The following is a 12,072-nucleotide window of genomic DNA, read 5'->3' as shown; positions in this document are numbered from 1 at the left end:
ATGTCAGATTTGCTCTAAATGCTTTGGTTTTTGAGTTATAAGCCAAAAACTGCATTTTACCCCTATGTTCTATTTTTAGCCATGGCGGCCATCTTGGTTGGTTGGCCGGGTCACCGGACACATTTTTAAAACTAGATACCCCAATGATGATTGTGGCCAAGTTTGGTTAAATATGGCCCAGTAGTTTCAGAGGAGAAGATTTTTGTAAAAGTTAACGCAGGACGACGACGACGGACGACGACGGACGACGGACGACGGACGTAAAGTGATGGGAAAAGCTCACTTGGCCCTTTGGGCCAGGTGAGCTAAAAAGAAGAAAACATTTAGGCAAATACTCAATTATCGATCAAGATGAGCGTATTTGTTTAAATAATAGCTTAACAAGAGGCTTGTCCGAGGCACAAAAGAACTCATAGCTCCCGATAAGACACCAAGAGACTAATCAGAACGTGGCAATGGGTACGCGTCATTTTTCGCTGCTAAGTTGATTTTCCAGTAATCTATACAAATTCGATTTGATCCGTTTGTTTCGTAGAACGTCTTAACCAAAACAACACAACGAGTGACTTTGTCCTAAATATATTGTAGACCGATAGACAGCAAATTAAGACAAAATACTGCGAAGACAACTATGTCATGATGCAACTACTTAATATATTGGCCAGAACACATTATTATGAAGGTAAATTTGATTTTTTCAAAACTTAAAATTTATTGTCCTAGGGGAGATAATTCGGATAATTTTATTTACCAATTTTGTCATAATATGACTATATGATTTATTTTTAAAAATCCATGTAGTTGAATGAATAGTACGATGTACAAGCATGGTCCAAAAATTGCGTTCCTTGGATGTAAACAATATGCGGAGGTTTTTGGGAACGCCTATTGCCCAAAGCAGAACAGCTGAGTTTCATACATTTTTATTCATTTTCGTGTATGCAGACAATTGAAGTGGAAACGTCGACAATCTTCTGAAAGTGCTACTCAAAAATCTTCTATGATCTATTTTTATTCTGAATGTATCGAGAAAAATGATACCGTCAATAATTACACTTTAATAATTAATTATATAGGTATATCATGGATTTTGATCGGGTTTATAGCTAGTGTTTTTTTTCCCTGTATTTTCTTTTATCATATACCATTTGTTCATATTTCACAATCACAGGTTGATGCACTTTCCCTCTCTGTCAGAAACGACGCGTTATAGAATGGGACGGATTTTTCAAACTATTATAAAGCGAAAAAATAATAAGAATTACATATCCATCTCCATTGATACTAAGAGTTATTTAAAAATAAATGTATCATGTTCAGGAGGAATATTTGCACAAAAAAAATGACAGCCTTGAGAAGTAATTTCCTTTTCCTAGCCGCTCAGGAAATTTACATTTTCTCATAACTGGATTTTTTTCGAACATACACACTTTATAAACATTATATATTTGTTCGCAATGTAATTTTTCCAAAACTGTGGACTTATAACTACAAATTATTTCGTCTTATTCATACATGCAGAAAACCATTCACCTTAGACGAGTAAAGGACAAGGTTCACTTATGGCACGATATGACCTAAAATATCAACTTTATCATAAAACACCTTAAAGTTCACAAGTTGGTTTGTAAATGGGTCTATTTCAAAAGCCTTAATGCTAAATAAATAAGTTCTGTCCATAAAAGAACATAATATTCTCCAAAGTATGCCAATTTTGGACATTTTGTCAAAATATGACGATTTTGTGCAATTTTCAGACTTATAAAAGTTTTTGGAAAACCTTGGCCACCACCTACGATCCAAAATGTTTTGTAACCAAAAGGTGGCAATTTTGATATAGAATTCATCAAAACGTTTTGGATCGTGGATGGCCAAGGTTAATAATGCATAAAACAATTAAATTATTGAAAATTGACCAAAATTGACCTAAAAATACAAATATGTTTATTTAAGAGGTCATAGCTTTATTGTTTGTTAAGGAAGAGGCCAAACAAATATATGTTTGTCTTAATAGTATTATCACAATTATTTCTATATGAAATTTGTAATATTTTGGCCCGATTGAAAAAACATCAAAAATTTTAGCTCTTCGTTAACCTTCTCCTTTGTTTGTTTTAAATCAAAAATCCAAAGTCATAATATTTCTTTTGTCGTTTAAACACCTAACACTGAAAAACATTAGAATCACCCTCTTCTAGCATGGGTTATAAATGAAACGTAATGTAGAAATATGCATTTATTAGGATCTAACTTAATTTTGAAGGACGCATTAATGTAAAGTGATATGTTTTGCGGAGCATAACAAAACACCTCCTTGATTGAACCTCCACACTCTACAAGAAATGATACTTTGTGGCTTTTGTTCTAATAGTAACGATTTCAGATCACACCTAGTTAATGAATTAATTGCGCTTCCTTTGAAATGCAACTACTGCATTAAAAATTTACAATGTAGGAATCCCTAGCGAAGATATGTTTATTTTACAAAATCAATATCGTCGTTTCCTTCTAGGGTTATAAACCCACTTTAATAGCTGTCGTGAATGGAAGACATATGTAGCTTATAAGATAGTTAACACATTCGTTATATCAAAATAGAATTAATGAACCATTGATATAAACATTGATGTTAACATTATCAAGCTAGTCCTGCAACATATTGTATTTAAATGAGATCAAGAATCAATATATTGTAACCTTCGATTTCATGTAATAGAACATATTGCAAATAGGAGAATGTTATTTGAATCAAAGTGATAAAATATTTCTAGTCGAAGCATTCCATGCTTCTGTGATTTCTCATCTTTGTGCACTTATCGATATTACCTCATGTATAGAAGATTGCAAATGGATTAATTGAATTTTCAGGAAAACATGTTTTACTAAAAATGTTCTGTTTAAATAATTCATTCTGATCTTACAATTCAAAAGACATGAAAGATAAAAGGTGTGTGTATGTACATTGTTTAATTAAGTCAGTTAATATCATCTTGTGTAGTTTTGGTTTGCTGATGGGTTTCTTGTCGAGTACATCCCATTTTTTATGGATTCATTCTTAAGCGAGAGACATTTGGAATAAAACAGGCTCAACAGTCTCTTGTGGAGGGTTGTCTCATTGGCAATTATACCAAATCTTCTTTTTTTTATATCAATGTTGAAATTGGTATCCTAGATTCTTTCTATCATTTCATGCAAAGGCCAACGATATCAATATTCGAATTAAACTTCAAGAAGTCATTGTTGCTTCTCTGCATGCATCTATGCGAAGAATGTTCTACAAAACAGCCCTGAAGTTGATACGAATCTTAAAATGCAGCATAGGTATTTCAGCACACTTTGGTCTTGTATAATAAAATGATATCCTTTCATTAAAAGTTAACCATTCAAAGGTTCACCCCCTTTTGTCACAGGTACTTGACGAGGTTGACTATCCATATGTAATAAAAGGGTGCCACATGTGAAGCAGGATTTGCTTACCCTTCCAGAGCACCTGAGATCCCCCAAGTGGGTTCGTGTTGCTCATCTTTAGTTTTCTATGTTGCGTGTTGTGTACTTTTGTTTGTCTTTGTTTTTTATCAGCCATGTTGTTGTCAGTTTATTTTCACTTATGAGTTTGAATGTTATCCTAGTATTATTTGCCTCTCTAATATAGAAGCTAATAGAAGCTTCTTCTATTACATAGGGATAGTCGACCTTCCTATGGATAGAAACAAGTGCATGTGCCTTTTATTATGTTTATAACTTTAAATCACCATGTCAACTCAAATATCCAAAATATTTTAAAGAACTAAATAAAAAAGAATAATGCTCTGAAACATTATGAATCAGAAAAAAAAATCTGCAATGAAATGCAGGGTTAATTTCTTTCTACTGTCAAATTCAAGTGAATGTTTTTTTTCGACCGGTTTAATGTGACATACTCTTTTTTGATAGTATTACACATCTTTGATGGCTACATAAATGATCAAAGGGAGATACTGAATTCTTAAGGTTAAAATGAATTAACTATATTGTGCAAGTTTTGACAGAGATATGCGTTTTTGAACCTCATCTATCAAATGTAAGTCTGATTGAGGTTCCTCGCCATTATTTCAGTTTTCAGGAATAACTGATTCTATGTACTACTTTTGATTAAGATAAAAGAATTAAAAAACTAATTTATTGTGCTCACTTTCAAATATTCAAAATAAATAATGTAACTGTACATTGAGTTACAATAATAACTACAACATATATCAACGAAAAAATATAAGCAATTTTAAAGAAAATAAAGCGCCATTTCCATCTCCCAATCATCAATAAATATACATTTGGCATTGAGCATATACTATATTAAAAACTGTTCATGCAATTCAACTTTAAACCTGAGTAAAATCTCTAATTATCAACTTTTGTTTACAATGTTATTATTTAAAAATATATTCAAAACTATTATGCTATTGTTTACAGCTATTTATATTATGCTATGATTCTAGAGGTTTTTATATTATGCTATGGTTTTCAGGTTTATATATTATGCCATGGTCTATAGGTGTATATATAATGCTATGGTTTACAGGTGTATATTTTATGCTATGGTTTACAGCTGTATATATCAAGTTATGCTTTGATTTACAGTTGTATATAATATTATTTTATCTGATGTTTTACAGCTCTATATATTATGCTATGGTTTATTTTACTGCTATGTTTGTGTATCATTATATTGTTCTATACTGTTTCTGAATTGTGTGCTATATGTATTGTGTGTATTTTGAGCGATGTTTTTTCTGCAGTGTCATCGTGTAGTAATATATGTTTGTCTGTTCAATATGGTTTTCACCTTTTATTCCTTTTTAAAGTCCGTTTTTATTATACAAATTCTTAGAACAATTGCATCAAATTGCATTGTTTAAAAGTATTTTTTCTTATTTAAAAACATTTTTTTCTAGCGATCAAATGAACGTAGGCAACTGATATAAAAATACAGGGATGTGGTATGATTGCCAACTATCCACCAAGGTTCAAATGCAGTGGATGTAATTGCACTATCGTATGAGTATTAGAAACATATAACCACAGCATATGCATATATATATAACAATTGGACTAAATGATAATCTATAAGTTCCAACATATAACTGGCCACATAATATCCATGTAAAAATAATATATATGACCGCGTTGTATGCATTTGTGTTGTAGAAATATCTTAACACATTTTGAGGAAATGTTTCCAAAGTACCACTCTGAATTCAAACATCCAGGTTTAGAGTATATCCAGGTTTATGGTAAATTGAAATAAACATTATGAATTGGCATGTCGGGCATCTCAGACTTAGTTGTCTAAATAAAATGTCTTTGTTTATGAATATTTTATGTGTAACCTTATCTGGTGTCTTGGTCATCTATCAATAACAGAGAATACATTGATACAGCTGCACTTTGATCGGCGTAAGGGAAATCGAATTCCTGTCCTATTGAAGATGCCATAGAATCGGGTCTGGATGGAATAAATAGAGAGTTCTCTGCATCTACTGGACTATGTACCTCTTTGTGTACTACAGGTATTAATGGTGGTTCATCGTCATCACAGTTTGTCTTCACAGTTTTAGATCTACCTCTCTAAAATAAAACAGAAAGCAATAAACGTTAGATTCCCTTGATAAAATCAACGGACAATTTCATAAACACAATTGAAATAAATCTATGATTATTATCATAATTATTTTGTATATGTTAAACAGTTCCGTATATTTAGAGGAGTATTTCTATAGCCTACAGCATAAAATCTTACAAAAATGAAATATTATTTTTGTGCTTTTTTCATTTCCCTTTTCAATATTTTAATCATACCATGGATTTCATTTGTAATGCTGTTTGATCATTTAATTAAACATACCTGACATCTGTTCCGACACTTGTCTATCAGAGATCTACAATGGAAATAAGACACATTAATACCCATACATGAGTGGCGTCCTTGGACTGCTTGATGTTAAAATACACTGCCATATTCGATTGGAATGGGGACGATGCCTAGTGTCAGGATAGCGTCACGTTATATGCACTTTCAAAAACCCTTGCAACAAGAGGGGTTCCGGAGGTAGCCCGTTCAATGTCAGTCGAAATTCCCAAACTTCATACCGATCGACACATTTTTCAGAATGTAGGTTGGTATTTTTGGCCCAGAATATGCATGAAAATATATGCCACTTGGCATCAATCAAGCAACACTTAATTACAATGTTTGTTTAAGAAAGGTTTTATGTGCTTGGGACAGTGGATAATTACTGGTTAGGAAAGCAAGAGTTTTTTTAAGTTCAAACAGGAAATCAATATATAAGTTTTTAACACGTAGTTTGACCACCTGTATAGTTTATCATGGCTTCAATTTGATCCCAACTGGTCCAAATTTGAAGCTATGTACTAGAAACCTCGCCAAATTATCGCCCCCTTTCCTGCCAATAATAGAAACCTTGATACACGGTAAAGCCATCATACCTGGTTTACATACTAGGTGTGGTTAAGCTTTAATGTATACTTTGATCATTAATCTGCATTTCCATCTTTACCAATCATTTTTTTTATAAAGCAAATAACTTTGATTGATAGGCACAAATACAAGATTATTTAGACAAGTGCGAATTAGATATACACTAATTTGCAACCTCTATGTTTTGTCTGTGATACTAGTACTAGTATAAAAAGTTAATCAACATTTTCACGCAAAATGTATCAAAATATCTTGGCATATTTATTGTAATAGCTTGTTACTTCAAAACACTCATATCTGCCCCAGAATACTCCACTGAAGTATGAAAACCAAATTGGAACATAGTCAACATTCTATGTAAACATTTGATTTTATTCTTTACAACCAAATATTTCAAAACATTCACATCTAGTTTATTAATCAGCTGTTGTATGGGAAGAAAACTAATTGCAATAAAATATTTCCTCATGTTACAACACGAATAGAATAATTTAAATAGATACGCATGCAGAATTTGCAAAGGAATTGTTTAGTAAAAAAGAATGAGACAAAACCAAAGTGTTATTAAATTTCACTTACCGTTTTATTACAAAGTTTAAAAAGCAAGGCACAAATACCAATATATAGACTAGAACTAATAAGGCCCAAAGTACATGCCAGTTACTTGGTCCAATGTACGATAGACCTGAATCAGAGTCCGACTCTATTACACTATTTCCCATGGTAATTTCCGTTGTATTATTCATGTGGTCATTTGCATTATCTTCGTTCACAGCAACAGAATTTGGTACACTATAAGTCGTACCGTCAACACAGTGATGCTTATATTGTTTAGATGAACACAACCTTTCGAATTCTTTGCAATGCAAAAAAGTTTTACAATCCGACAATAAATTAATATAATATTTTTCTTCAGTTTGTTTGAGACATACTTCTAGTATGATAGTAATTTCCTGGCAGGAGAAGTTTATCCTAGAGAATATCTGTAGGTCAGTACAGAAACCTGGCCACCATGCCGGTGGACACGGAAATGACAACAAATGACTGTGTATGAATGTACTGCTGCTTACATCCACTGTAATGCCTATATTGATGACATTGCTGTTCGAGGGTGGTGAAGGAAAATTATAACCAGCACAATCCTGCAAATACAAAAAGTGGACCGTGTTAACGAGACAATGTTATCCTTTTCTGTCTTTATTTTTTTATACACTTCAGTTAAATAATAGTCGGTTTTTACAAAACAAAATAAGTGTATGGATATGTTTCTTATATTTTTTCATACTTACTATGTTTGATGATTGTGTAAGGTTATTGACATCACTTACTAAACCTGGTTACTACTGCACTTATGTGTTTTACACGTGCTTTCTTAAGGGAGACTTTTGGGGCTCTCTTGAGCGACAAAAGTACAATTTATTCATAGAAGGTAAAGTTCTCTTTTATTTTGATAGAGCAAGTGAACCGTTTACAACTAGCCGTAGACCGATCCTCTAATTTGTATAGTTCCTTTTTCAAAGACCAAAATCATATCAGTCTTTTTAAACTGTGTTTTGTGCTTTTTTATAACTTTTTCTTACAATATTAGCGATTACATCAAGGATCTTTAAAATTAAGAACTATGCCGCTTTTAAGTCAAACCGTTATCCAATCTGACGATCTCAGAGTGACTATCCGGTAGCAGGGGATTTTTTTTTTGGCAATATCTGTATTTGGTCAAACCATCATAGCATTAGCTTTTGTGCATTTATATCAAGAGTATGATGACCAAATGTCGATAAACTCCATTTTTTCAATTTAATTTTGCAACTGGAAATGCTTCATTTCACCAATATATGCAATCAACTGGCGAAATGAAATAAAACACGATAATCAAGATGAAATAGGTACGGTGACAGGAATAATGTCGATGGCTATTTGGGGTCAAGCAATTTGGCTATTGCTATCAGTCATCAGAGGAATTTTGCAAAAAAGCTGTAAATGACCAAAGAATATTGGGAAATACATGTTTAAATTCAGAGGAATAATGACAAAGGCTGTCCCAGATCATATAACTCCCGATATAAGAAGAATTACTGAAATAACTCTTAGAGACAGGAACTTCGACGATAGCGGTCTGCGATTATATGAATGTAAGCATTGGTGTTCGCGATTGTAAGAAACTAAGTATGTAGCAACGGGTGACATCAGATGAGTGTCGAAAGTTGCCGAAATTAAAAGACTTCAGCAATTAGGCAATAGAGCAAACATCAGAAAGTCATTGCAAAAACTTCTTTGGTCTATAGCACATATAAGTTGGTTCTCGGCTGACTACTACAAAGTTTGAGTGAAGCGTAATACAAGTGGATTCCAGTTTATAGCACATATCATGCTTTACAGTATCTGAGATCTGGAATATAAGGCTTTGTTCAGACAGACAATAGGCAGAATGTCATATCCCAAACTAATGCTAAATAGAAAATAAATGGTAAAAACCAGCAGTTCATCTTCATGCTTATTCATCATTTTATAATTGATGATGAAATACGGATGTTAGATACTGCTGAGAAGGTAATTGAATTTTCAGAACTTTTATTGGAAGGATGCAATAAAGAGCGGCGTTACGACATTTTCATAATCCGGAGATCACAAAAATATATTTAAAGAGGCTCTTAAAGGAGCTTAAATTGCTCGCATGGTAAAATATGCCGTACTGAAATAAGATTTTCATTTTTTTCGCGATTAAAACTTTTCGATATACAAATTGATTACTTTCAAACATACAGCTTTTCGTGTGCCTTCAATTAAGTAAAGCATTATTTTGCATTCCATGGTTGCCATTTTTTTCGATTAACGAGTATTCATTGAACAAATTCAAACATAGATACCTATGTTGTCTGTTCTATGGTCGGGTTGTTGTCTCTTTGACACATTCCCCATTTCCATTCTCAATTTTATACCCTAAGAATGATTGGTACCAAGCTGTATTCAACAGCGTGGTCAGTTGTTTTGACGTCTATTTTTTATAAGAGAACAGACGTGTTTAGAAAGCAAGCTAACTTGGTTACATGCTTGCGACTTCATCTTTAGACCATTTATTTTTTTTTCTTTTTCTAAAATGTATTTCCAAAAATTTCATATTTTATTAAATAACAGGGAAAGTTGCATATTTGGACAATCATACACAATACAAGATTTAGTGGTAATTGATTTATATTCCTATTTTATGTTAAATAACTGTGAGAAACATGGTTTATAGATACATTTGTAAGATTCGGTCTGAACTTGATTGGTCTCTCATATAATTCTTTGGCCATTAATACGACCTGATTTATGCATTTTTTTATAAACCAACCATCCATGCACACGTTAAGCCGTCGTCATTACACGTCAGCAAGCAGTTCCAATTATAGTAATAAATTCAGACAGGTGTGATCAATAGAACTAGTAACTGTCGTCGATACCGTAAAAAGGTAATTTAGAGCAACGAGAGCTGCTTGTAGTATACCCATGATCAATAAAAATGGCTCCATAAAACAACCTTAGAGTTAAAAAAGGTAATTGCAGCGGTTGTGTTCTTGAAATTAATATTTTTTGCTATCTAAAATCAAGATGAGTCAAGCAAACCACAATTATGATGTAGCAGCGTGTTCAAAGGCCGTGTCATATTGATTTTCGCTTTTATACTTGTCGTTTTCTTGATTAATGCATAAAAACTGTTATACAATGAAACAAAATATTGTTAGTTATTTTACAATGAATGCATTATAAAATGACTACTTACGTATTTGGTAACTAAACTCTCCACGGAATGCTTTTCTGACTTAGATCGCGATGAATGTGTTTTCAATACAATATATCTCGAGAATTCCTATGAATTAATTGAAGTAACAGATGTACGACATGCTGTTTTAATCCATTTATATATCGACTCAGTAACAACAACTTATATTTTTCATTTTAACCATTACAATCATGCAATGACTATCTCAAAATCTCTAAACATATCCTCATTATCACGTCCATTTTAGTCTTCTCAAATATTACCAATGCCTATGCTTTAATTGTCAACACAACTACAGCAGTTGAAGCCGTAATGAAACTATATTGATTATTTTGTGTGATGTTTTAGTGTTTAGTGCTTTTTGCATTATTAAGTTAAGTCATAATAAAAAGCAGGATTCTTCCAATTAAAGTTATTGTATGTCACGGTTAGATGATGAAACGGCATCTGCAGCGAACCATGAAAGGTTGCAGGTTCGCACTCCAGAGATTTGTTTTATGGGTTTTTTTTTTAAATTGCAAAAATCAAACCGATAGCATATGCTTTGTTGGACTTTGGGTGATATATTTCTATATAAAATAAATAACAAATAACTAAGCTTTTTTTTTTATAAAGACACATGGACTACCTTTCATTGTATCATTTACTTTCCATATCCCACGTCTTCTTGTCAACTCATCTTAATAAAAGGGCAAGTGTGAGTTCTTAATATCACACGGATCAGTGTGCACAGTGAAAAGTTTAAGTCTTTTTTAAAAGACCTTTTCTAAAGCGTTTCACAAATTTTGAAAGTTCATATGTATGAAGTAGCACATCTCTCGTTCATATTTGACTTTACAGTAACCATTCATGCACATCCGACGGAAATGGTACATATATTGCAACTTTTCTCGCATGGAACCACTTCAGTAGTCTCGGAATTGAAGAATAACTTAGCCCGTATTTATTAAACCTTAGATGGACATCTTTGCATCTATGATTAAACAAACGTTTGTGCCAAATAAAGATTAACCTCAATCAAAAGTACTATGTATGTGGTCAATCAAATGAAGATCTAAGTGTTAACGTCAAACTACCAATATTACAAAAAAAAAAAAATTACGAACGATAAATGCGTTTCCCTATAATTAAATTTCAAAAGCTAAAATTGTGTAAAGTTCCAAATTTGTAGAGTTTTCGATGATTTTGTTATATAAAAATTCTTATAAATGCATATATACAATTACATTTTCAGACATTTATGCATGAGCAACCACATTACACCAAAGTATATATCACAATGGTAAAAATATCAGTGAAGGACATTTATACAGCAGTACATCTTATAAGGGTTGTCAGACGATTTCAACTACGAAATTTATTTGCCGAAAAATTATCTTTCTCAGAAATTTTTGGATTTTTATATTTCTATCTATCTATTATAGTTTTCAGATATAAGACGAAATGCCCCCAAAAATATGATAAAAATCGTCATTAAAAATCCAATAAGGTGTTGTCTGTCGATTTCATTCATGTTTACTCACTCATTAGTAAATCTCGTTATGGTGATCATTTTTGCTATTTACTGCAATCTATTTATTATTATTTTAAGGTTATAGGCAAAAAAGATGCACATTTGTCAAATTCGTCATCGATCATTTAAGGGCAATAACTCGTTTGAGATGTCGTCTGAAAGTTTTGATGTATTCGGGCAATAGGTAGATCTCATCATTCTGAACAATTCTTGCACTTTCATCATTTTTTTCTATTTATAGGGCCGGTTTTCAAGATAATAGAAAAAACTGGAATTTTACCCCTCTGTTCTATTTTTAGACATTTTGGTCATGTTGGTTGG

The 12,072-nt window shown here is 32.3% G+C and overlaps 1 protein-coding gene across 3 annotated transcripts in view; it reads right to left on the bottom strand.

The window, feature by feature from the left end:
* Positions 1–4,145: 4,145 nt before the first annotated feature.
* Positions 4,146–12,072, bottom strand: part of LOC143067837 (uncharacterized) — a 29,391-nt gene continuing 21,464 nt past the window's right edge. Inside the window, exons 1-4 of one of the 3 annotated variants that reach the window (XR_012976048.1) lie at positions 10,239–10,517; positions 7,055–7,617; positions 5,882–5,915; positions 4,146–5,604 (exon numbers count right to left, since the gene is read on the bottom strand). Coding sequence is in view for 1 of the 3 variants with exons in the window: in XM_076241413.1 (XP_076097528.1) it covers positions 5,597–5,604; positions 5,882–5,915; positions 7,408–7,617 (252 nt within the window). In the remaining 2 variants the exon portion in view is untranslated. Of the gene's footprint in view, positions 5,605–5,881; positions 5,916–7,054; positions 7,618–10,238; positions 10,518–12,072 lie in introns of those variants that run through there. The other 2 variants (XR_012976047.1, XM_076241413.1) reach the window with 2 other exon arrangements.

This window comes from Mytilus galloprovincialis, chromosome 3 (genome assembly GCF_965363235.1).
Source record: "Mytilus galloprovincialis chromosome 3, xbMytGall1.hap1.1, whole genome shotgun sequence".
Classification (NCBI taxonomy): Eukaryota; Metazoa; Mollusca; class Bivalvia; order Mytilida; family Mytilidae; genus Mytilus; species Mytilus galloprovincialis.
This window is presented reverse-complemented; position numbering and strand designations above follow the sequence as displayed.